The following is a 27,238-nucleotide window of genomic DNA, read 5'->3' on the forward strand; positions in this document are numbered from 1 at the left end:
TTATGCATCACCTAACTAGTTAAAAGTTCAATACCAAGCCCTGCTATATGGTACAATGGCAGGGAAAATGTAGGTGAAAGGTTAGGTGACTGCCCAGGCCTAAATTGGGGTACATTATACATCATAACACTCACTCCTCATCCGACCTGACGATATACTAAACACTAGGGAATGTCCTTCTAATCAATCATAAAAACACTGTTAATAGGTTCAGATTAAACATTTCTAAATTTTATAAAAAATAAAAATGAGTAAAAAGCTCCACAAGTCCTTTAAAAATCTTTATAAGTCCTTTAAAATATGTTCACATATAAAGCTTGAACAACTGAGTGAGTCTGCAAGCCGCGGTGCTCAGTAATAGTATCAAAGAAAAGAAAAAAAAAGATTTTGTTTAAAATTCCAATTTTGGTTGTTTTGTAAAAAAGTCGAATTCTTCCCAGCACACTGAGAGCCAAATGTTTATGTGTCCTGTGTGGGAGATGAACCATCACTGCTGCTTGCTATATATATCAATCCTGTGCACACGTTCAAAAGTAAATCCATAAAGTTACTCTAAATATCACAATAATGATGCTTGTCTTTATATTTTCAGATGTCTTTAATTCAAGATCTGTAATCCTTCTTAGCCAACACATGTTCAGACTGCTGATTTGCACGGCAAACACGCCACGGCCTGGAGATCTGAAGGGTTCCACCTAAATATTGGTGGATGGGGCAACTGTTCTAAAAGAAACTCCCTTATATTTGGAAGTATATTTAGCTCTCCGGGCAAGAGACTAAGGGCCATATGTATCAAAAAGCCATATCTGCTGCTCTGTATACTTGCTGCTCTGTTATAAGTGTATCTGTCGCCTCGATGTCAGCTACTAGGTGTTTCAGAAATTGACGACCTCCTTATTCTGTACCCTTCAATGAAAGCCAGGGACAGATGTCTTGTTTATCAACCAAACTATCTCTTAAATTAGTTGTAGCATCCCCAGTGCCCCCTGTCTAGCTTGAGAAGCCAGTTCTCTATGAACACCCACCATGTCATACAGGACAGGCAGCCACGTTGATAGGAAGTCGTATTTCTTTACTTGAATGTCATTGGTTCACAAAGCCTTCCACACCAAAAGTGCCATGGTGGACGGAACTCTGGCTCCATGGAGGGGCGTTGCTCTTTCTAGCATTCAACACCAACTAAATGTTTCAATTCCAAGTTCTGAAAGTGACCTCGTCCTAGGCTTCCAGACCTTGACCTAGTGTGCTCGGCTGTATCTCAAACCAGCTTTGTAGGCATATCGGCTGGCATCTGTTTTGAAGAGAACCAGGGGCAGAAAACGGTTTACCTATTCAAAAAACAAATATAATCATTTTACTTTCCCAGTTCTTGGTGGCAAATGTTTTGATTCTCTAAAATTACCAAATGACTCAGCCTCACTCTAGTAATTGTATTCAGCTGTATTAATTTATAGATATGGTCCCCTGACTTCAAATGTATTGGGTGAAATGCACACAAAATGAGGAGGTTTTAACACAATTCCATAAACATATTTGACCGGAATAAACAGTGAGATGACAGTGATCCATGTTCTTATCATCTACACTCAGTGACAACAAGATCATCAAAAGGATTCGGTGAACTTTCTCCTGAGAATCTCAGCAGATCTCGTCAATAACAAAGACATACTTCAGTATGGACTACTTACATGCCCATATCTTGGCCCAGTCCAGGAGGGCTTTTAGTTCCATTCTAGACAATAAACATTTAAAGTTAAGCTCCCATATGGCTATGGAATTATTATCCCCTAGAGCAACCCACAGAACTTTCTATACAACAGAAGCTCAAGCAGGTCCGACTCAGAAACACCAGTGGAGGGCGCCATAGATTGCTTTTGCTAGACTTTTAGCACTGTTTGTTCTCACAAGGGCTTAAAAAACAGCCTTACCTACTATGAAAAAAGTTAAAAATGCCCGGTTAGTCTGGGACATGGGTAGACCAACATTGTAGATATGAAACCCAATCCTTAAATAACCGTAGCTTTATAACTGTTCACCCTTTCAAGGTGCTCATAGCTTTCAGAGAAACTCATCGTACTCGGCTCCTTCATTCTACATCCATCACAGATACCGTTGGTATATCTGTATCATGATCGAACACCCAGTATATAAAGCTGCACTAAATAAGAACCTTTAAAAAAAGTTATTTTTTGAATATGACAAATGTATGTTTACATCCCTCTTGTAGCAAAATACATTCAAGCACTGAACAATTTGTAGTATTTATATGGATTATTAACAAAGGGAGTGCCAGCCGAAAGGCATATTTTTAGCGTTCCTAAAAAATAATGCATTGGTTGGGTAACAATGACTGAATTAAAAGTAGTGTAGTACAGATCTCTGTATTACCAGTACCACTTCTCTTTCCAGCAACACAGGAGAGCTAGTACCATCTCAACTAAAGAAACCTTGTCAGTCCAGGGACACACTGTCAAGTTGAACCCCCTTCTCCAACTACCATCTGTGCCAGACTCGCCGTAATTCTGCCGGCTATGCACAGATATTGGTATTAGGCTCACTGTGCCAGAGTATTCAAGCTAGCCTGGCTGATGAGGAGTGATTCCTCGAAACTGATCTTAGGATGCTTGTTTCTAGTCCAGGGAGGACCTGCCTTGGCAGCTAGGGCTGGATTGCTTCCAATGAGGAGCAGGGTCAAGACTGATTTGCATATGGCGGGGTCTAATCTTGGATAGCATGGTGAGCTAAAGAAGGATGGATTGAATCCAGATCTCTTGACTGGGGGTGAATGTTTGATTTGTTCCTCATTCCGTCCTCCATTTGTGTGTCTGTAGCTTTCTTGCCCTAAGTGCTCCTGGTATGGTCAGACATGAGTACCGGGCTCACTGTGCCACTGAATTGAACATGACCTGGCTGATGAGTGGTGATACGCTGAAACCGTTCTCAGGATGCTCGTTTCTGGTCCAGGGAGGACCTGGTTTGGCAGTTCGGGCTGGACTGTTCCCAATGAGGAGCAGGGTCAAGACAGATTTGCATATGGCTGGATCTAAACTGGGATGGCATGATGAGCAAAGGAACGATGGATTTGAATCAGATCTCCTGACTGTGGATGAATGTTTGTTTTGTTCTGCATTCCCTCCATCATTTGTGTGTCTTCTGTAGACTGCCTGCAGACAGCACAAAGTATCTTCATAGTGTAGGAGAGCAATCTCATTCTTTAAAATCAGCAGTCAAATACTATAAATCCAAATTATTTTTTGTTTTATTACATATCCAAAAACATACAATTTTGTTACCATGTAAAATCTAGTAATTATTATGTACATTCTATAGTGTCATGATTAATTCCAACTATATAATAGTATGGTGTAACCAATCTCTTTTTAGGTCTCGCTGAGCCAGTGCACATGCGCTGTCAGCGAGACATTTAGAAGCTGGCTTTTAAAAGTGCTACTTTTGCCAGCCACCGGCTTGCTGTTACACACACAAGCGCGTGCGGCGTGCAAGCTGCCATGTGGCTTTCTGTAATGGCTCATTAAACCTTACAGTGCGTGCGTGATTCCCCTCCCCTAACCCCTCCTCGTCAGCTCTTCATTTCCCTTTCACTTTCGCGCGGCCGCCTAACCCCTCCCCAATCCACTCCCTCTTTGTCAGCTGTTCATTTCCCTTTCACTTTTACGCCGCGCTGCTGCCTACCCCCTCCCTCTCCCTCCTCGTCAGCTCTTCATTTCCCTTCCACGCCGCAAGGCCGTGTCACTTTCACGGCCATGCGGCTATTGCTTGTTCCTAGTTCTCCTTGTGTAAATCTCTCCCTGCTCCTTCAATGTTCTCTTCTCTGTTTTTTCATGTCTCTCTGGATTCAGCAGAACACTGAGCGTCGGGCTGTTTCCCTTTCCTCTCTGGTATAAACTTTAGAAAGCGCCGGTCTGTCTTCTAGGTGGAGACTGCAGAAAGCAGGGACCTGGGCGTCTGCCAGCGGACGTCTTGTCTGCTCAATGTATAGCGCCCAGAGGCCTATGTACTGCTGCTTGGCGCATGACCCGCCTCCAGCAAACTCGGAATCAGGCTGCCAGCCTGTAGCGCTGCGAGGGCCGAGTCGGTGCGCTCTTTCTAACTCTTGCTGTGTGTGAGAATGTATCTACGCTGTCTTTGGAGTTAAAGAACAGCGGGCGACCTGTGAAGAGGGTCAGTGGAGGTCATGTGTGTTCACGTGCACAAAGGCTGCAGCAGAGCGCACTATGCTGAGATCGGTTACAGTCGTGCAGTGCATGGAAGGCAGTCTTCGTGGCACCCTCTCACAGCGCCTTGCAGTAATAACAGCCGCTCTCTCGGCACTGCACAAAGCCTCACTACCACGGTGTGCAATGGAAGCTGCAACACTCACTAGATATAGTGCCTAGAGGTAGCACACGTACAGCACACTGTATCAGCTGAGCACTCGTGGGAGTGCAGCCATCACCAAGCACTGCGCTGCTGCTGGCTTCGAGGCGCTAGGTGTGTCCCCAGATGTCACTCATCCACACTCTCCCTCTCATCCTGTCTTTCACTTCCCTTCTCCTCTATTGCAATCCCTTCCCTCTCTCTCCACCCCCATCTCTTGTGCCTCCTCCGGTTCACACTTTCTCCCTCTCTCTTCACGTGAAAATACTCTAAACGAATAGCACCACTTAGCAATGCTTCCGATAAACACAGCTTGGAATTTTTTTCTTGAAATAAATCTACTTTCTATAAGTAGGAACCGGAAAGATGCTGGTTGGCCATAGTGTGTTTAAAATATCACTACCAGCAATGCAGCCTTGCGATTATCTTTAATGTGGGTGATGGATTTCAGCATTCTTTTTCTTTATTTTTTGTCAAGGTGGAACAATTGCTAGCAACATTTTAGATTTCCAGAACTCATTACACACGTGGGATTTTGTGATTTCCTCTTCTAAAAACGCACTTGTTGAAGTGTGCTGTGCTTTATGAGGGGAGTTTGGCCTTGAATGAAAAATTTGACTATGTAGGCATGACAGAAGCCTGAAGGCAGGCTGGCTCTCTGAAGTACAACTATTGTGAACACAAGTAAACAGATAATGTCAGGTGCAATGTGTCCGTACCACGAAGCTGTGCATGGACCCCAGCACACCCAGACTCCAGCCTCTGGCAAGCATAGCACTGACATATCATGTTCGCTGCCGCATTTCTGTTTATTCAGGATGTGCATTTATGTAAAATGGATGTTTATAATACTTATTAATCTGTGGGTTTCAGTAATCAATTAAATGCATCCAATCGCATAGCCAATAGGTCTCACCTTTGAGACCTTATAAGTATTTAGATATGCAGCACAATATCCTTGGTGCAACAACATCAACTGTTGCGTGGCTAAACACTTATAAGGTCCCAAGGGCGAGATCTATTGGCTATGCCAATGCTTCTTTTAATTTCCTTTTTGAACAATCATTTCAAAATGCAGCTCCATCAGCCATCTGCCATCTACCATCTACACCTGTCACCCACGAATGTACAATGGTGATTTTGTTCACTTTGTGCTCGGCCTTGCTATCAGACAATTGGGAGGCTCTGTGACTTTTGTTAATGATCCGTCACTCTTCTGCAGAGAAGCCCTGTGCTCAGCCCGGCAATCACACAGCATGTGGGTCGAAGACTTTGTTAATAATTCATCTATGGTGAACAGAAGTCTGCCTGGCTATCACACAGCTGCAGCATCTCTGAGACCTTCAGTATTGATCCTGCTCTCTTCTGAAGTGGAGCCTTGTGCTCGGCCTGGCTATCACACGGCTGCACCTCTGCGACCTTCATTATTGATCCTGCACTCTTCTGAAGTGTGCTCGGCCTGGCTATCACACAGCTGCAGCTCTGTGACCTTCATTATTGATCCTGCACTCTTCTGAAGTGTGCTCGGCCTGGCTATCACACAGCTGCAGCTCTGCGACCTTCATTATTGATCCTGCACTCTTCTGAAGTGTGCTCGGCCTGGCTATCACACAGCTGCAGCTCTGTGACCTTCATTATTGATCCTGCACTCTTCTGAAGTGTGCTCGGCCTGGCTATCACACAGCTGCAGCTCTGCAACCTTCATTATTGATCCTGCTCTCTTCTGAAGTGTGCTCGACCTGGCTATCACACAGCTGCAGCTCTGTGACCTTCATTATTGATCCTGCACTCTTCTGAAGTGTGCTCGGCCTGGCTATCACACAGCTGCAGCTCTGCAACCTTCATTATTGATCCTGCTCTCTTCTGAAGTGTGCTCGGCCTGGCTATCACACAGCTGCAGCTCTGTGACTTTCATTATTGATCCTGCACTCTTCTGAAGTGTGCTCGGCCTGGCTATCACACAGCTGCTACTTCCTTATTGATCCTGCACTCTTCTGAAATAAAGCTACATGCACGGCCTGCCTCTCACAGGGCTGCTCCTCTACGACCTTCATAATTATGTTTTTGATAAATCTTTTTTATTGAGAGAAACAACGAGAAACAATATCAATAACCCATAGTTGTTCATTATTCATGCATCCATCCATACCAAGTAATTTGAGCATCTTTTAACCTTTTACCACTGTGTTTTCAATATAGTAACACAGCAGCAGCTCACTAATATTACAGCAAATAATCTCTGTGACACCCCCCACGTTCTCCTATACAAGGTCCGGATTTGATCTAAAAGAAACTAATTTATAGATGTTGCATGAAACATAAACAGAACATTTCTCTGCAGATGTGTGCAATACACTCTCGCTCATCACCCACATTAGTTAAAAACGTATAAGGTCCCAAAGGTGAGAACGATTGCATTGCAAATGCTTATTTTTGTATATTAACCCTAGGTGTGGACTGTAGAGGCTGCAAGAAGGGCACCTCTGCCTAGAAGAGGACCGTGTCTCATTTCATCATCTTGTGCATCACAAAGGAACTGACTGAAGGAATCTGCGCTCAGTCCCCGAGAGCAGAGTCCTCTGCATCAGCACTTGTCAGGGGTGTTCCTGTGGCTGAGATTTACTGTGCGGTGAAATGTGCTTCGCTCCTCCACACCTTCACTAAGCGTTATTGCATGGATTCAGAGGAGAGGAAGGATGGCCAGTTCAGACGTTCAGTGCTTCAGGGTCTTTAACAGCGTTATTTAACACCGCAATGACTCTGGGTGTGGTTCCAGAATCATGGAAGTCTTCCATAACTGTGGCGATTCACAAGAAAGGGGGGGAAAGATGACGCCCCCAACTATCAGCTAATTTCCCAATTAGGCAACATCAGGAAAATTTTTGGGAAACTCTTACAGTCATGACTCGAGACCTGGACAGAGGAGAACAATATTCTCTCTAACCTTCAGGCCGGATCCTGAAAAGGCCAAAGTAGAATCGACCAGGCTCTGAGGTTGTACATGATCTGTATGAAGTTTGTGTCCCTGGAAACTCCCTGCTCTTCTTGGTCTTTGGGGACTTAAAAACAGGATTCTATTCTGTCACCGCTCCGTCCTTCGGAGTCTTCTTGAGGCAGGAGGTTCCCAAGCAACTATTTGAGTATCCGAAAGGATCTGCACCGGAACAATCATTCCAGAGTAAGACTCAGAGTAAAAGGAGAATGCACGTTTGAAATAAACAGTGGCGTTGGGCAGGGTTGCCTACTTGCCCCAGCTCTATTCAACATTCACATCAATGGAACTGATTCTCTCAGGAATCTTCGTCTTGATGTTCTGATATTGGAGAAGGAGAATATTCCGATGCAGATGATACAGTATTATTAGCACGTACTGAAAAATCAATGCATCGACTTTTGGAAGGCTTCGAGCTATTCTGTAAGGAACGGAAGTTAATAATCAATAGAGAGGAAAATATATGATAATTAATCTTAAATCAAAGTTATTGTTGACATTCAGGATTTATGGTAAACCAACTAAGCAAGTTAAAACATGACTACCTCGGCATACGAATGGATGACCATTTACATTGGAAAGCTCATGTGGCGAAGGCAGAAACAAACTTAATGCCACTATTCTAAATTTTGCTAACTCAAGCAGCAAGAGACCAATAAAACTAGCACTGGTGCATTCAAGACAAATGCACGGGTGGCCTGCTCTTATGGTGCTAATTGTGGGATTTTACCAAAGTTCAGGTCCTTCATAAACGGTGAAACATCTTCTTGTGACATGTACTAAACCTGGGTCCTGGAACCCCAATGACAGAATTAACAGCGGAGCTGGGGTTCACAGGAGGATCTCATCCCGTAAGATAATGGATGCGAGGGTGGTCAAATCTATCCTGTGCATCATATAGAATGGTCTCGCAGGAACTACGACGATGCAGGATTACAATAGTTTACCCCGGTTCAAGCACGCTGAGAACATTCTAACATACACTAGTTGAGTAGAGAAATAGAATCATCTGGAACTGATGAATAAGGCAACACTAGAACTGGTTAAATAGAAATATTGGGCATTCATGTGGAGCAAGCAAGAAGCCAGGAAAGGCATCCTTCAGACTAATTACCAGAAAGTAAAATGTGAACCGTGCCTGGAGCAGGTCTTGGACTTGCTGTTCCCTGCTGAGAAAATGGCTTTATATCTCATGTTCAGATTAGGAATTCTTCGGGTGCGGGCCTTTACTAAATCATGGGTAAAGCCCCTGGAGTTGGATCTGAAACGTGTCCCCGTACATACGGAGGCACTCAGTCGTTTATGAATTTTATGCTTCTGTGTGATATGCCGCTTAAAATCCAAAGGTACGTTCACTTTTTCTAACATGTACTCTGAGATGCTGCAGTGCAGCACTTTTCTTATGTTATAGAACTGATCGTATGGAGATTTGCCAGGCAGTTGCTTCGTATATGCAGACCTACTACAAACAGCAGCGAAGGAAGTGGGTGCAAACCATAAACCAACTGTAGTGATGGTTTTATAATTTTCCGTTTATCTCTGGGGGCTTTGCTCGTCCTTTGACATATTTGCCCTCATAAACTGTAGCGTGGCTCGACTCCAACATGAAAGGCACTGGAGAACCTTATGGACTGGACAGAACATCGAGAGGCATTGTTGCACATTTCTACTTGTACCTTCACTTTATAAAATGCTCGCTTAGGTGTTGGCCGTCTATTGGCCCATATCTGAGGGTTTAATTTCCACCCGGCTGTCAGCAAAACAAACTATTTGGACAATCCTTGTTTTTTTTAACACACTCGGTAACGTCTGCGCAGCAGGCTTGTGCTCTTCTTTTATTTCTGATGTTTATAAGACAGCTGTCAGGCTTGCTAGGGGTTTACTTGCTCTGAGTAGGCAACAAGCAGACGGAGACGCCGGTATCTGCACCTATGTACGTGCTTGTTAGCTGGTACGCTTTGTAAGATCTACTGACCGCTCTTTCTAATTGATTGGTTTTAAAAGTGATATACGTCATCCATTTGCACTAGATTATGCGCAAAGTGTAGTATTTGTATGAACTGTGCTTAAGTCGTTTTAAATCAACAAGAATTGTGATTGTTTTATTATCTGCTGTAAATAACGCTGACAATAAACCTATGCTATCAAGTACCACACCTGCAGGAATGCTCAGTGGGTTGTGCGAAGCTAGATTTAACATGGTCGTTTGTGGAAGTGTGTCCCTCCAGAAATCAGAGTAGATCATACAGTGGGGGTCAAGAAAGGTTTATCAGCACGGCACAAGTCGGGGGTAGCCACAGTTTGAAGGGGTCCCCCACTATTATCTAGAAACTTGACTCAGTTCCATCTAGCTCCTTAGCCTGCGACTGTTTGTTTGTGTGAGTGGCGCAAGAGAGGAACAGAGAACTTGACAAAATTAGCCCTTCTTTGCTTAATACACAGTAAATGTGAACCACTTTGGGGCTTAGGGGCTGGATAAAGAATAACATCAGGAAACAAACGCAAATTAAAAGCACATTTTATTTATTTGCTGAAAATTGTTTAAAAATGTAATTTCAAAGTTCCACATATCTGTTTAAAAATATTTACACTTTCAGTCATTTCCGAGTTTAGTTACAAACTAAAAGTGGGAAAAACAAATGATGTATAAAAACTGAAACCAAAAACGTATTTTTACATTATTTTATGTTTCTTGTTTTTTGTTTTTAAAACAGGCCATCAACCTTTCACATAAAAATTATTATAAGGACCTGACATCACTTCTTGTGATGTCACTACATGTGACGTCACTGTAATTTGCATATGATACTGGGCTCCATACTATTTTCCTTACTTGTGCCCTGTTTATTGGCATGACATGGGTCTATAGGTATTAAAAATAAACATATAAATTCACAGGTTTTCAGCCCGTTTCTCTGGTGATGTCACTCATTGACATGTATTCGGCTGCTTCTTCTATTTTTAGGTGAGTACATATAACGTGCCGTTCCCCCTCCTTCCATTTCTCTCTATTTCTCGCCCCTTTCTTTGTCTCTCTCGCTCTCTTTATCTCTCACCGTCTCTATCTCCCACACACTCCTGTTAGCGTTAGCTTCATGAATGTCACTGCCACTTCTGGCATTCATACGACAAATCCTTTAGAACGTTTGAGGACAGGGGACAATCAAGTGTGGGAGACGAGTTGCTGGGAGTGCAACTGATTGTCCTGGCACATATATGCTTTTCATGTGGGATTTCGCTATTTCACCACATTCTTCAAACAGAGTCGGCTGCTTACAATGGCTCAATTCTGGTAAAAAGAAAGAGTTTGGCAAGTCACAAACTGAATAGGGAGAGCCATGTCGGAGAGGAGCCACGGGTCACACTTAGTTATAAGGCCCGAGGCACGAGCTGATCCAGCAACCGATAACAGTGTGTAAAAGATGCAGCAAACATTACTTAAAAACAAGGTATGTGCTCTTTTATATCTAAAAACAGGTTATTTCTTGAACACCTGTGCTTCGTTTTAGTTCATTACATATACTGCAGTGGCATTTGCTAATAGCAATACATACATTTTACCAATGAAGCTTCCATCTCCAGAGCCCTGACAACGTGTTCACTCTGGGTGTGTTTGGTTTATAGGTTTTATCACTAAGCCGACAAGTTAGCTGAAAATATTGTTGCTAGTCCCAGTATTGTTCAGTGTTGCTTTTAAAGGAAGTGTGATCAGGTGCAATTGAATGTTTTTCTTTGTATCTCTTCTTCACCAAATAAAAATCAACAATTTTTCTTTTCTTTTAGTCCACATTGTGCTAGCCTCCCACTGTGTATCCTGGTACATCATGCTGCTTTGCTATGTGTACGGAAGTGAACAATCACTGGAAACAAACACTTTTATAACTCTGCAAATACTGTTATCTGTTTTCCTTCTTTACTGCTAGTCCGGTCTTCTATCATCTGGCATTTCAATGTCCCACATAATTTGAATTTAATTTTTTTCCGTAATTCATTCCTCTCACAATAACTGCACTGTTCTGCTCTTGTCTTTGTCTCTAAGGGGTCAATATTATTTTTGATGTTCTTAAGTTCTTTCCAGAGTCTCTGTGTTCGCTGATGTGTTTGGAGGTTTGATAAGTTACTAAAGCTTTTCCTACATTCACTGCCGTTGAATAGTTTTTCCCAAGTGTGTTTTTGCTGATGACTTTGAAGGTGTGATAACTGACTAAAGCACTTTGCACATTCACAGCGCTTGAATGGTTTTTCTCCTGTGTGTGTTCGCTGATGAATCCTTAATGCTGAAGAGCCGCGAAAAGTACTGTCACATTCATTACAATGTTAGGGTTTTTCCAGTGTGTGTTCGCTGATGATTTTGTAACACTGATAATTGACTAAAGCTCTTTAGACATTAATGACACTTGAATGGTTTTTCTACTGCGTGAGTTAGCTGATGATACCTTAATGCTGAAGAGCTGCGAAAACTACTGTCACATTCACTACAATGATAGGGTTTTTCCCCTGTGTGTGTTCGCTGATGATGCCTTAATGCTGTAGAGCTGCGAAAACTACTGTCACATTCACTACAATGATAGGGTTTTTCCCCTGTGTGTGTTCGCTGATGACTTTGTAGATGTGACAATCGGCTAAAGCTCTTTGCACATTCACTGCACTTTAATGTTTCTTTTCCTGTGTGTGTTCGCTGATGATACCTTAGTGCTGAAGAGCCATGAAAACTACTGTCACATTCACTACAATGATAGGGTTTCTCCCCTGTGTGTGTTCGCTGATGTGTTTGAAGGTTTGATAAGAGACTAAAACGCTTCCCACATTCACTGCAGTTGAAAGGTTTTCCCCTGTGTGTTCGCTGATGTCTTTGTAGGTCTGATAATTGACTAAAGCTCTTGACACATTCATTGCACTTGAATGGTTTTTCTCCTGTGTGAGTTTGCTGGTGACGCCTTAATCCTGAAGAGCCGCAAAAACTACTGTCACATTCACTACAATGATAGGGTTTTTCCCCTGTGTGTGTTCGCTGATGTGTTTGGAGGTGGTATAAGTGATTAAAGCTCTTCCCACATTCACTGCACTTAAATGGCTTTTCCCCTGTGTGTGTTCGCTGATGTCTTTGTAGGTCTGATAATCGACTAAAGCTCTTCCCACATTCATTGCACTTGAATGGTTTTTCTCCTGTGTGAGTTCGCTCATGATACCTTAATGCTGAAGAGCTGCGATAACTACTGTCACATTCACTACAATTATAGGGTTTTTCTCCTGTGTGTGTTTGCTGATGACTTTTTAGGTCTGATAACCGACCAAAGCACTTTGCACATTCACTGCAATTGAATGGTTTTTCCCCTGTGTGTGTTCGCTGATGTCTTTGTAGCACTGATAATTGACTAAAGCTCTTGACACATTCATTGCACTTGAATGGTTTTTCTCCTGTGTGAGTTCGCTCATGATACCTTAATGCTGAAGAGCTGCGATAACTACTGTCACATTCACTACAATGATAGGGTTTTTCCCCCGTGTGTGTTCGCTGATGACTTTGTAGCACTGATAATTGACTAAAGCACTTTGCACATTCATTGCACTTGAATGGTTTTTCCCCTGTGTGTGTTCGCTGATGTCTTTGTAGTACTGATAATTGACTAAAGCTTTTGACACATTCATTGCACTTGAATGGTTTGTCTCCTGTGTGAGTTCGCTGGTGACGCCTTAATCCTGAAGAGCCGCAAAAACTACTGTCACATTCACTACAATGATAGGGTTTTTCCCCTGTGTGTGTTCGCTGATGACTTTTTAGGTCTGATAACCGACCAAAGCACTTTGCACATTCACTGCAATTGAATGGTTTTTCCCCTGTGTGTGTTCGCTGATGTCTTTGTAGTACTGATAATTTATTAAAGCTCTTTAGACATTCACTGCACTTGAATGTTTTTTCTCCTGTGTGAGTTCGCTGATGATACCTTAATGCTGAAGAGCTGTGAAAACTACTGTCACATTCACTACAATGAAAGGGTTTTTCCCCTGTGTGTGTTCGCTGATGTCTTTGTAGCACTGATAATCGACTAAAGCTCTTGACACATTCATTGCACTTGAATGGTTTTTCCCCTGTGTGTGTTCGCTGATGTCTTTGTAGTACGGATAATTTGTTAAAGCTCTTTAGACATTCACAGCACTTGAATGTTTTTTCTCCTGTGTGAGTTCGCTGATGATACCTTAATGCTGAAGAGCTGTGAAAACTACTGTCACAGTCACTACAATGAAAGGGTTTTTCCCCTGTGTGTGTTCGCTGATGTCTTTGTAGCACTGATAATTGACTAAAGCACTTTGCACATTCACTGCACTTGAATGGTTTTTCCCCTGTGTGTGTTCGCTGATGTGTTTGTAGATTTTCTAATCGATTACAGCTCTTCCCACATTCACTGCACTGGTATGGTTTTTCCTCCGAGTGTGTTCGCTGATGTCTTTGTAGGTGATGTAACTGACTAAAGCTCTTGCCACATTCACTGCATTTAAATGGCTTTTCTCCTGTGTGTGTTCGCAGATGAATTTGTAGGTGTGATGACTTACTGAAGCACTTTGCACATTCACTGCACTTGAATTTTTTTTCTCCTATGTGGTTAGACAGATGGCTTTGTAGGTGTGACGAGAAAGTAAAACACTTTGCATATTCACTGCACTTGAATGGTTTTTCCCTTGTGTGTGTTTGTTGATGTCTTCGTAGGTTTGATAATCGACTAAAGCTCTTCCCACATTCACTGCATTTGAATGGTTTTTCTCCTGTGTGTGTTTGATTATGTCTTTGAAGGTGTGATAACTGACTAAAGCACTTTACACATTCACTGCACTTGAATGGTTTTTGTCCTGTGTACGTGTGCTGATGAAGCTTGAGTAGTGATGACAAACTAAAGCTCTTGCTGTATGTGTATGATTCTTCTTTCTTGGTTAGTGTCTGTGGGTCGGGTATATAATGGTCTATATCCCTTGACTGTAGTTCCTGATGGGCCAACATGGCTGATAAAGCACTTGTGATTTCTCACACACTTTAAATGTGTGCAGTATTTTGCACGTTTGATTTCTGTTTTAACAATAAAATACAATAGCCACCAAATATTTGCCACACTCCTAATATGTAGAATGTGTCTTTGTAGGGGATTGTGCCTTTAGATTGGATTATGCCTGTGGACGCTTGCAGGTAAAGATGTATCTTCCTTCTGGCTGGTGCAAATTGGGACAGTCTGTTGTATTGTAGATAGAAGAGCTCCTCTTTCCTTTACCCGTCAGTTGTCTGGCTCCGCTCTGTTGTGCTTTTCGCTTGTTACTGTGGTTTGGCCAGAAAGAGTTTACAATTCACCTAGAGCACGGAATGATGGCTTGTCTTCATTTTAGAAAATAGAGCACTGCGGTAATCACATCATACCGATACATTGATCAAAGTTAGTATTTGACACTTGTTTATTCAGGAGGTGGTTTGTTATTGTTGTTGCCTTAATTTTCCTAAGGTAATTTCTTCGTCTTGTGGCGTGGAGGTGCACAGCTCAGACTCTTACAATCACTGAACTGCCCTTGATGCTTCATCCGGGATCTGTCAGTTTGTGTGCAGGTTCCTCTGTCGCCGACTGCGCTGATGTTTTCCTGAATACTGTAGCTCAATATTTCTGCTATTATTGAAGATTTACAGCATTCGCGTTATTATTGATGGTCAATTCATACATTCAAGGCTTGTTATCTGTAGGATGTAAAGATATTTAAAATTACTAAATTGAAACAAAATAGAATGAGAAATCACAATATTTATCTGGTTGTAAAAGACATTTCAGGGGAGATTTACCAAATCTCCACGCAATGTGGCGCAGGCCTCCCCCTGCGAGGTTGCACTGCATGACAGGGAGGGAGCAGGAGAGCACCATATTTTCAAAATTATGGCTCTCTCCTTCCCTTTCCCTTGCGCCGGCACTGATTACAGCAGCCCTGCGCCATGCACACACCTTAGCACCAGAGCGCTAGCGTGTGTGTGTGAGCCCAGCATAGGTCTTCTACAGGAAGGACACCCTTCCTGTACAAAATACTATGCCTAGACATGAGGGAAACCTTTTCCAACCTTGTATGCATGTTGCACAGTGCAGCACGCATGCAAATTCAGAAAAGGAAGGAGAAATTAAAGCATTTCTCCTTCCAAGCGCCTAGTTTAAAAGGGCGCAGTTTTCTCACGCTAAACCCAATCTACTGTATTTGGTAAATTGAGTTTAGCGTGAGAAACAATGGGGCAGATTTATGTCAGACTTGCGCCCCGTTTACGCTGCCGTTGCGTCACGCAATGGCACGGAAACGTGGCGCATCCCTGCAACCTATTCACAAAGTAACGCATCTAGGCAGATGCGTCACGTTGTAAAGCCCTGCGCCACATGAAACCTGCGTCAGGTTTCATGTGGGCGTTCTGTCGCAGGTTGGGCGTTCCCTCGTAGGAAAGCCCCATAAAACTGACGTAGTGAAATCTATAAGATTTCACTGAGTCAGTTTTACGACGCTGCTGGGTCAAATCCTTACGCCTGCTTGAAGCAGGCGTAAGGAGTGACGCACCACGTTATGTATGGGTGGCCTCTGTACATTGCAGGAGTTGCGTCGCACTTGCGACGCTACTCCAGCAATGCGCCTCCCGTACACCACATGATGCGTCACGCATCCGCACTTCCTTGCACCATGGTGCGCCGCAATGTAAATGCGGTGCATCTGTGGTGCCGCAAGGAGGGAATTGCGTGACGCATCAGTTCTGGCGCATCCCTGCTGATTTGCAGAGATGCGCCAGAACTCATAAATCTGCCCCAATGGGTGGTTGCACGGGAACGCCCATGCCCCACCATTGGCAGGCCCCAAGGTGCAAAGTAACGCGAAGCAGTGCAATGCGATGCTTCACATTACTTTTACGTTATTTGCTGGAAAGAAAATTAGGAAAAAAAGATTTTGCACTCTTTTGTGCCACTTTTGTGACGCAAACACGACGCAAAATCTTAGTAAATCGCCCCTTCTTCTTTACTGCCTTTGAACTTAGTAGGGAATATTTCATAATACACAAATATTTAACTAAAAGTTCTGGTGATCAGGTGACATCTTATTAATGTCTGAAAACTAGGTGATTTAACATTGTTCACTGAGTAACTTAGCAAAGTAAGGGTGCTCGGAGCTCCCAAGTGCTTAAGGTTTTGCTTAAGATAGATGCATACGGTCAAGATTTCATTCAAACAACAATAGAGTTTAGAAAAAGAGATGGACCAGGCGGGGCTGCAAAATTTCCAGTAACTCTTTACGAAGTATACAACGAAAGTAACTCCATTCACACACTTCTCATTTCTTTCCTATTCACTTAAGATTATCTCAAATACCAACTCCTGTCTTTACCTTGCTGTTCATAGGTCACCTTTGACACTTTCAACAGCTCCCTTTGTTCAAGCCTTTTTGGTTTCGTCTAACCTGGAAGAGTGGAACATTATTGTGGTTTGTCGGGGTTTCCTATCGCCATAACATCTGTCCATCTCCCTGAAACTAGTGCAGCTTACAGCACCCGGTTCTGGCCCGGAAAGTCTGGATTTTCTGAGCTCCGTAGAACATTAAGACAGTTCTTCCGCATCTAACACATACTACAAGACTCCAAGAGTCCACGCTACAAGTGCTGCTGCAAGGTTTAATTAACCCACTGTATCTGAACATCCCCTGGCAAATGCCAACTAGAGAATAAACATCCTGCCTGCACCAGCAGAGTGCAGAAAGCTTTTCAAGCTCCTCGAGATACATGGACTTTCTCTATCTGTCGTAACTGAAGATGTTAATCCTTGGCAACATCTATCACCTTTGGACAAGGTCCTCCATTTTACTATCAGAATGTAACTCATCCTGCGCAGACACAAAACCTCAAGTCTGTAGTGCATGAAGCTCGGTGGTTCTCACGCAAAAGAGGGCCCTCCACAAATTGCTGACATTTTCTTACACCCCCTGGACAGCCGTGGCAACACACAGACCACCCACACCCCCTCAGGGATCACCATTCCATATTCCAGGATGAAGTCTCAGATCTTTCAACCTTCTCTGTTACTGTCTTTGGAACGGCCTGTCTCTGGGATTCGTGGAAGCTCCACACTCAGTGAGCTCAGAGTTGGCTTGAAAAACCATCTCATGAGAGTGCAAGAAAAGAACATTAAGTGACACGCACTGCACAGAAGTGTAAATATATCTACCATTATTGTTCCATGTACCATTGTCCTAATGCTGATGTTTTGACATTAATTTTTTGCCGTCTATCACAGCAGCTTCTTCGTTTAAAATCTTACTCAATAGTTTGTTTTCCATCATACCTACTTTCCTATGTACTGTTTCTGACCCTACAGCATCTCTGGCAGACATGTTGTGCTGTCTGTTGCCAAATAAATAGGAAGTATATTGTTACTGCAGGAAGTGTCCTTGCAGTCAGATGCACTTGACTGGGATAAAAGGTACCATGTTTGTTAGAAAAGCTGCAACTATTAGAATAATAACATACCAAAAGCCGCACATACAGTGCAATAACACAGACCAGGTACTAGAAAAAAGTGATGCAAACAATGCAATAACACAGGCCAGGCATTGCAAGAATATGACACAATCAGTGCAATAACACAGGCCAGGTACTAGGAAAACGGGACTCAAACAATGCAATATCACAGGCCAGGCATTAGGAGAATCCGACGCAAACAATGCAATAACACAGGCCAGGCACAAGGAGAATCTGATGCAAACAATATAATAACACAGGCTGGGCACTAGGAGATTCTGATGCAAACAATGCAATAACACAAGCCAGGCACTAGGTGAATCCAAGGCAAACAATGCAATAACACAGGCCAGGCTCGAGGAGAATCTGATGCAAACAATGCAATATCACAGGCCAGGCATTAGGAGAATCCGAGGCAAACAATGTAATAACACAAGCCAGGCACTAGGTGAATCTGATGCAAACAATGCAATAGCACAGGCCAGGCACTAGGGGAGCAAGCTATCTTATCACCAGCAAGGGACACCACAAGCTCTGCGCAGCACCCTGGTGGCACAGGAGTTCCAGGGTCCACGTCGGAAACGCCGCTAGTGCCATCAGCCTTCCAAGGCGCTCAACCTCAGTGTGAGGACTGCCTGCCCCAGCATCCCTTGATGTCACCGCGCTTATACCGCTGCCTCTCCCCCCGCAGTGCGGTACGCGTGCGGACGAAGCCTGGGCCAAGGGCTGTCCCCTCCTTGCCCTCATTGCCAGGAAGAGGCAGGGCAGGGCTACCCCCCTTTCCACTGGCATTAGGCATCTTGCCTACTCAGATTCGCTGGGCATTCAAGAACTGTTGTGGACAAGTCAAGGTACTGTTAACGCGGTTATCTCCCAGCATTGCCCAAACTACTCTCTTTGATTTTAAATAATTACGCTCTCTCTCCTGAGGGGTTTGTGGGGCCGGTATAAGGGTGGCCTGAGGGTTCTCATTGTCCACGGGGCCAAGAGGCCTGTTCATTGCTGAATGTGTAGACAGGTTGCTTTAGACTTAACTTGCGGTAGCATGGGGAAAGGGAAAACTATGGAGGGCAGTGGGGGAGGGGCGGGGAGGGATAGTAAAGGGAAAAAGGCTAGGAAGATACAGAAACATGCAGGGTGTAATTGTGCACTGGATAGGATAGACACCCGCATTAGCGAGTGCGAGGACATATTAGTGACAGATACAACCACCCATGTAGCAAATACTAAATCCCCACAACGCTCTACCCAACCAGCTAGTTTAAACAACCCTACTACGGCCCGCCAATTAGCTATTCCAGCTATGTTTCATAACCCACTAAAACAAGCGTTGTCATAGCCAATGGGTCTCGCCTTTGGGACCTTATGTGTTTAGCCAGAACTTTTGGCTATGTTGTACAGCGTTGTGGCTGCTGTGAATTTTGTTGACAAGTTAAAATAAAAAGTGTTAAGCATTTTTGTTAAGTTTATACAAACGAAGACAACATTATATACAACTGAAAAACCTGATAAAAAAGATTTTAACATAAAAAATGTCTTCTACTTTTTTTGTACTTGCACGGCTGGCAACTTTCCTGCCTGTTCTCATGCTTGTTTGTTATAATTTTTTTGTTATGGGAAAGCAGGACATAAATAACGGGGGAGTGCAGGTTGGAAAACAGTAATTTAATTAGAACACGAGCAGCGGACGGACACTAGGGGAGAATCAACAGATTCCAGGGCAGACTGACGTGATGATTAGGTGATGCATTGATACAAAATGGTGGTGGTGAATGATGACTAGTGCTCAGGTGGTGACAATATATGGTGTGGATTGGAGGTACGTTGTGGATTGTGGTGTTGAAACATGTTGTTTGGTGTGTAATTATGCAGTGTGTTTTGGAAATGTGGAGTTTAAATGTGTGGCCTGGAACTGTGGTGTTGAGTGAAATTATGCTTAGGAAAATTGTGTCATGGTGTGGAGTGCATTTATGTTGATTGGTGGTATGTGGTATAGAGTGCATTTATGTGGAGTGTATTTATGATGCATTGAGTACAGTGCAATTATATGGCGTGTACTTATCTGGCACTGACTGGTATTATATGGAGTGTATTTATGTTGCATTGAGTAGAGTGTTATTATGTCGTGTAATTATGTGGCACTGAGTGGTATTATATGGAGTGTATTTATGTTGCATTGAGTAGAGTGTTATTATGTGGTGTGTAATTATGTGGCACTGAGTGGTAATATGTGGAGCGTATTTATGTTGCATTGAGTAGAGTGCAATTATGTGGATTGTAATTATGTGGTACTGAGTGGTATGTGGAGTGTATTTATATTGCATTGAGTAGTGTAATTATGGGAGTGTAATTATGTGGCACTGAGTGGTATTATGGGGAGTGTATGTTGTATTCAGTGGAGTGTAATTTTGTGGCATTAATTGGAGTGTATGTTACATTGAGTGCAGTGTAATTATGTAGCATATAATTATGTGGCACTGAGTGGTATTGTTTGGAGGGCATGTTGCATTCAGTAGTGTAATTATGTGGTGTGTAATTATGTGGCACTGAGTGGTATTATTTGAAGCATATGTTGCACTGAGTGCAATTTAATGTGTAGCATATAAGTATGTGGCACTGTGTGGTATTATGTGGAGTGTATTAATGTTGAATTGAGTAGAGTATAAATATGAGGCATGTTATTATGGCACTGAGTGGTATTATGTGGAGTGTATTTATGTTGCATAGAGTAGAGTGTAATTATGTGGCACTGAGTGGTATTATGGGGAGTGTATGTTTTATTCAGTAGAGTAATTATGTGACACCGAGTGGTATTATTTGGAGTGTATGTTGCATTGAGTGCAGTGTAATTATGTATCAAATAATTATGTGGCACTGTGTGGTATTATGTGGAGTGTATTTATGTTGCATTGAGTGGAGTGTAAGTATGTTGTGCGTAATTAAGTGGCACTGAGTGGTATTATTTGGAGTGTATGTTGCATTGAGTGAAGTGTTATTATGTAGCATATAATTATGTGGCGCTGAGTGGTATTGTGTGGAGTGTATGTTGCATTCAGTAGAGTGTGATTATGTGGTGTGTAATTATGTGGCACTGAGTGGTATTTGGAGTGTATGTTGCATTTAGTGCAATGTAATTATGTAGCATATAATTATGTGGCACTGAGTGGTATTGTGTGGAGTGTATGTTTTATTCAGTAGAGTGTAATTATGTGGTGTGTAATTATGTGGCATGTAATCATGTTGCACTAAGTGCTATTATTTGGAGTGTATGTTGCATTTAGTGCAGTATAATTATGTAGCATATAATTATGTGGTATCTATCGTGATACCCCAAAGCGGACTCCAACTATGCATGCACCCAGGATCTGGGGACAACACCCTTAATTCTGCTCGAGTTAAGCATAGTGCAGAACACAAGTCACCTTAAAAAATAACACTACATCACAATGCAATAACAATAGACTTCTGTTCTGTTCCCTGAACCCAGACACCCCTCCGATCACTCATGGACTTTCCTTTACCTTTGCCCGTGTATAGTGCTCAGCTGCCTTTAGGGTAGGTTTGCGCTCTACAGATACCACATATGTACATAAATATTGAACCAAAGCCAATCAGGGAGGTTCAGTGCTAAATATGTCAGACAATGAGTGCATTTCACTTGTGCGAGCATTGTGCGCAGCCTCTCGTCTGGTGGATGGGGTGACCAATTCTCTGTGTTGTTGGGTTTATTTCATTTACTGAACTGACTGTGTTCTTACAGAATACTAACTCTGGTGTGTGACTCCTTCTGCGGCACACTGACAAATGCGTCTAATTAGTAAACGTGAGAACTAGAGAGAGGGGGGGCTTAGTTCGAATAAAGGACAAGAGATGGGAAGAGATAATAGAACATTATAAGGAACACAGAAGATCAGGTTTAAGGACCAGGGTGGAAGAAAGGGTGGAACCGGGGTACGAAAGATCGCCCCTTGAGCATCAGTTTCAGGAGCAAACTCCCGCGAGTGGTGCGCGCGCTCGTGTGAAATCTGACACAAAACAGATGGCACACTGCGCGCCGCTGCTCGTAACCGCAAGCCGTAGACCTTTTTACACGCTTCCAGACCGATTCCAAGAGGTCGTTTTCCTAGAGCAGCGCATGCGCACATGGTTTCAAAGGTCAACGCACATCCACTGGTTAATGGTTGGCAGGGTACCAGTGGATAGTTTAAAAACCAACAGCGTCAGTCCCAAAACCGGGAGTGATCCAGTAAGATAACTCCTACATTTATTACCCTTTGCCCATCACTGTTTGATACTTTAATTTAAGTAGGAAACAACATGAGATATCCCTTAACATATTGGTGCATATTACTCTGATGATCAAACAAGCGGTGAAGGCGTGCTTGAAGCTACTTTTTCTGTCACACTCTACTGACTTTGAAAATAGTGAATAAGAAACACCGTAAGTCAAACTCTAGGAAGAAAACAAAGGGTGTGACTGGCACCAGAATTTTAGCTAAAAAGAGAAAGGAATGAAGCACATTGGCTGCCACCAGGGCCTGATCTCATTCCATGCTCTAGGCTTATGGGCAACATCAGAGGAAGAAGGTCCGAAATACTTGATGGCCTAATGATGCCCGGACAATCACTTCCAAGTTTGTCAATCCAGCAAGCAGGACAGAAGGAAGGGGCAAGCAAAAATCACTCTCCACCAGCCAAAGTGATAATCCCCATGTAGGTAAGGGCAAATTAGTAAAAGAATGATTGGCCACCAGAGGATGAAAGCCGACTCACTGTCCTGCCCCATTTCCATTCACAGAAGGCTGGGATAGCCTCTTCCACATCAGCACTTCAGACTCTGTCCTGTTGTGTTTGTTTTCTTACGAAACTCTGGCTCAGGTTGCCCTTTTAGTGAATTATATTTCAAAAGGTTCAGCTATTTATTTAGTACGCTATAAAAACCACTATTAAATTAAAATCGGTATCAACCAAATACTCCCTTACAATGTATCCCTCCTTAACTTAGGAGTATCGGGCCCAAATGATGTACTTATTGATGTTACAAGCGGCTACATTCAGCTGCTGCCCATGGGACATCCATGTTATCCTGGAATGTAGCAAGATTGAAGACGAAGACCATCTTCAGTGATTGGTTTGCTTTTATTGATCAGTTTGATGTCTGTTGTTTTCAAGAAACCTGGGCAATAGACCCCCTATACTGCTTAGGTTACTTAAATGTCTATACCCCTGCAACATGTGGGGGTAAGAGTCGACCCTCAGGGGGATTGGTAATATGGGTGCGCCAAGCTGGCGGTTTTAATATGGAGGTCCTTGAAACACAGAGTAATGATATTGGTGCGATCAGGTTGAAGTGGGGCCAACAAGGGGTTGTGGACGTTTCTAACGTTTATGCCAGGGGCTCAAAGGGGAAGAAGTCGGACGTTATAGCGGTTTTGGAGGACTTATTAGATCTACACTAGTGTCCCACCAGATCCTCTTACACCGCCTTGAGGAGGCCGGAGTTGGAGAGAGAGCACTCGAGTGGTTTCGATCTTTTCTCACTGATCGAACCTTTAAAGTGTCCACACCCCCTTTTGTTTCTGCTCCTCGCCCTATTTCTCAGGGTGTCCCGCAGGGATCGGCCCTCAGCCCTACCTTATTTAATTTATATGTTCAACCGTTGGCGGAGGTCGCCCATAGTTTTGGTCTCACCATGGTGTCATACGCCGATGACACGCAGCTGGCGGTGGCAATTAATGGGGAGTCCAACATGGATGCTCCCACCTTTCAGTCCGCTCTTAAAGCTGTGGCGGGTTGGATGGGGAACAATCGACTCCAACTTAATGCCTCTAAAACCGAGGTTATTATTTTTGGTAGGGAAAGTGAGCTCTGGGGCGATCTATGGTGGCCACCTGAATTGGGCCCTGTTCCCACCCCAGTGGCCGAAGTCAGAAACCTTGGGGTATGGCTGGATGATAAACTCTCCTTCACCACCCATACTAAACGTGTATCCGGTACTTGTTTTGGTGCCCTGCAGTGCCTTCGACCTATCTTCAAGTTTTTTTATGCGGACACCAGACAGATCATTGTCCAAGCTATGGTCCTGGCCAGATTAGACTACGCCAGCTCTTTGCTTCTGGGTGTTAATCAGGCAGAATTAGTCTGCCTTCAGAGGGTGCAAAATGCGGCGGCCAGGATGTTGGTCGGCCTTCCGAAGTTTGTCTCTGCACGCCGAACTATTCAGGATCTTCATTGGCTGCCTGTTGGGCAAAGAATTAAATTTAAGGCTCTTTGTTTAACTTTTTTAATTCTAAAGTTAGCCTCCCCCCCCTATTCTTTCGCAGATAATCTGTCATTATGTACCTTCCAGAGCCCTTCGATCCTCAGGGTTAAATCTCGCCATTGTGCCACGCTTTAAAAGAGCCAGAATGGGTGGACGTTCTTTTTCTGTGATGGCGGCAGCTCTCTGGAACTCTTTGCCTGCCCCTCTCCGTTCCATCCCTGATCTGCTTTCTTTTAGGAAGGCCCTGAAGACCTTCCTATTTTCTACTGTCTAGTTCCTTCCCCTTGGGCCATTAGTTACCGTGTTGTGTTTTACCATATCCTAAGCGCCGGGACGCCACTTGGCTGCGGCATCTGTGCGCTTTATAAAATAAAATAGCATAACATAACATAACATACACTCCTGTGGTTCAAACATTCTGATCGCGAGGGATTTTAATGTGACTTTTGAGCCCCTCACTCTTGAACATTGTTGTAGGAAGATGTCATCTGACTGCATGGTTGCCCCCACTTTTTTCCTGGTGTTTTGCTGGTTTTCGACTTAGTTTGGCTGGGATCCTGCTATTCAGGACCCCAGCCTATCTGCTTTCTCCCTAAAATGGATTCCATGTACAATAGGTACACTCCAGTTTGGTTACTGGGGTACCCTTGTGAGTCCCTAGTATATGGTACAATAGGTACTAAGGGCATAGGTACCCCAGAGGCCTACCAGGGGCAGCAGCATGCATTATGCCACCCCTGGGAAGCCTTCCAAAATGACATGCACCCCTTACTGAGATATAGGTTACCTATATCTACCTTAAATCACTACACATAGAGACCAATCAGTCACCCCTATGGCAGGCCTTATCAATCTTGAAAGCAGGGTGCTTGGTTTCATGTGAGAGGGTGCCCATGCATGAGCAGAGCCCCTCTGCAGCTTTCAGAACCATTCTCTGGGGCTGTTCTGTGATGCATCCTGACCATATACTCTGCATTATATCCTCGTGGTAAATGCTAACTTTGGGATGGCTGCACGGAAACATGTTGTGTTTGGTGTCAAACACTTTGGAATCCTACCCCCCGCCAGTCCTGGCGGCGGGGGTAGAATTCCACCCTCTCGAGGGAGAGACATTTACACACCGGTCTACCTGGTAATCAGTTTAAAGAGCTCTGGCATCACAAAATGGATGCTGCAGACACAAGTCTGGCCTCCTGATGCTGACCAAAACTCCGGCAGGGGAGGCCTGGACAATTGGTTTCCTGTCACAGGGAGGCGTAACCACCTCCCAGACAGGCCTTGGTGGATTAGGGCTGGGTGGTTACACTCCAGGAGTGCTTTGAAGTCTGCACTGGGGGCACATTTGGTGTCCCTGTGCATAGTCCAGCTCAAACCAGTCTGGCACGAAACTGGACAAAGGAAATGGGTGTAGCCATCCCTCTTTCCAAACCCTCCCATAGGTGGGTCCCCAGAGTTAGTCCAACCCCTTTCTTAGTTATAAGTAAGGACTCCCTGGCATCAGGACTTTAGAAATCCCTGGAGGAAACTCTGCAACTGAATCCTGGAACTTTGACGCTCTACTCAAGACTAGAGGACTAAAGAAATCTCCCTTGGGGTCAAGGAGTAACTCCCCTGCTTTACAGGCACCAACAAAGCATTTGCCGGTCTGCATTTCCGAAGCTCCCGACGGACTCTGAAGTATCTGCAGCCCAGGAAGAGGATTTACAGACTTCTCAGAGGCTGACCCGAGTCCCCAGCAAAGCTGAGACCCACAGCCCTCATGAGTGACGTGGAACTGGAACTCCTGGACACCCTGAACATTTGCAAGTGCATTGACTTCTCGACACCTCTTGCTTTAGATGTGCCCTGACTCCCCACCAAGTGGTGAGTCCCTCGGACCTTGCTGGCCCACACGGAAGCATCTTTCTCTTTTCTGCGTGGGTTGCTGTTGCCAAGGCTTGTTGGGTCCAATCCGGGCACAGATACTGCAGCACTCTACATACTTGGTGGGTCAGCTCGAATCTAGCTCCTGGTTGTCGTCGACGCCTCCTGGTCCTCGTGGCTGAAGAGTCAATCTTCACCTCCTTCACCTGAAATCACCCGACATCGGTGGGCATCTGCCTATCGTGCCCCTGGTCACTGGCAAGTGACCCAGACTCTGTCCCCTCTTCTTTCAGGTTCTTCTCATCTTCAATCCAGGCTTGGATCACTGCGGACACTTTCCACTTCAACAGCAGTAGCACTTTGCAGCAGATCGCCGCTGGAAACAGCGACGATTCCCAACACCAAAAGACACCTATGCACCCGGCTTCCCTGGGTGAGGTAACTCGAGTACTACATTGCTCCTGAGGGTGTTGGCTCTAGAACCCCTTAAGTCTAAAGGGGTATGCTCAAAGTCCTCCTCTAAGTGTCCATTTTCTTTAAATTTCCAACCGCGACATTCCCAATTGAAGTTTAACGGAGATCCGCGGCTGTGTTCAGACACTGAAAGCGTGTCCCTTCTGGGTCCCCTGCGTCACTACCTTGGGTGGTTCCTGGTGGCCCCAGCACTTCTACAGGCTCTAGTCCTTGTGTCTATCAAAGTTGTGGTTCTTATACGACTTTATTGATATATGGTTTGGTCCGCCCCTAGGGCTCAACATATATTGTGTTAATTTACTGTGTGCTATTAAGTTTTCTGTATGTACTTTTGCCTCTAGCCTCATAAAGAGACTAGAGAGATGTGTTTAGAATAAATACATATATTTTATATATATTCCTTTTGTGGTTCTCCTTTCATTTGGTCATTCACGAGATTATAGACTGGTAAAACAAGCTGCTTCACATTCCTCCAATACATAGCCTGAAGGCTGCTCCATAGTTACCACAAGGATAGCTTTCAATAAAGGTTGTATGTAACCTATCATCAATAAGGGTTGTTTGGACTGGTGCAAGGTGCCCACTAAAATAGTGGACAGCATATGCCAGGCCAACTTCTCACACATTAATTCAAGTCTTGCTAAAGCAGGCACGACAAAGTGCACAGCATTGGCGCCCTTCTTCTTTGTATTTGCAGCAGCGTGCCATGAGCCCTTCCACTTTAATAACGCCTGTCGCTTATTTGAAATGCAGCCCACACAGCACT

At 43.9% G+C, this 27,238-nt stretch overlaps 1 protein-coding gene across 1 annotated transcript in view; it reads right to left on the minus strand.

The window, feature by feature from the left end:
* Positions 1–9,887: 9,887 nt before the first annotated feature.
* LOC144806306 (uncharacterized) overlaps positions 9,888–27,238 on the minus strand; it is a 33,680-nt gene continuing 16,329 nt past the window's right edge. The window contains exon 2 of the mRNA XM_078672695.1: positions 9,888–15,080. Coding sequence (XP_078528821.1) covers positions 11,757–14,363 — 2,607 coding nt within the window. The 5' untranslated portion in view covers positions 14,364–15,080 and the 3' untranslated portion in view covers positions 9,888–11,756. The remainder of the gene's footprint in view (positions 15,081–27,238) is intronic.

This window comes from Lissotriton helveticus, assembly GCF_964261635.1.
Source record: "Lissotriton helveticus chromosome 1_1 unlocalized genomic scaffold, aLisHel1.1 SUPER_1_unloc_60, whole genome shotgun sequence".
NCBI classification, from domain to species: Eukaryota; Metazoa; Chordata; class Amphibia; order Caudata; family Salamandridae; genus Lissotriton; species Lissotriton helveticus.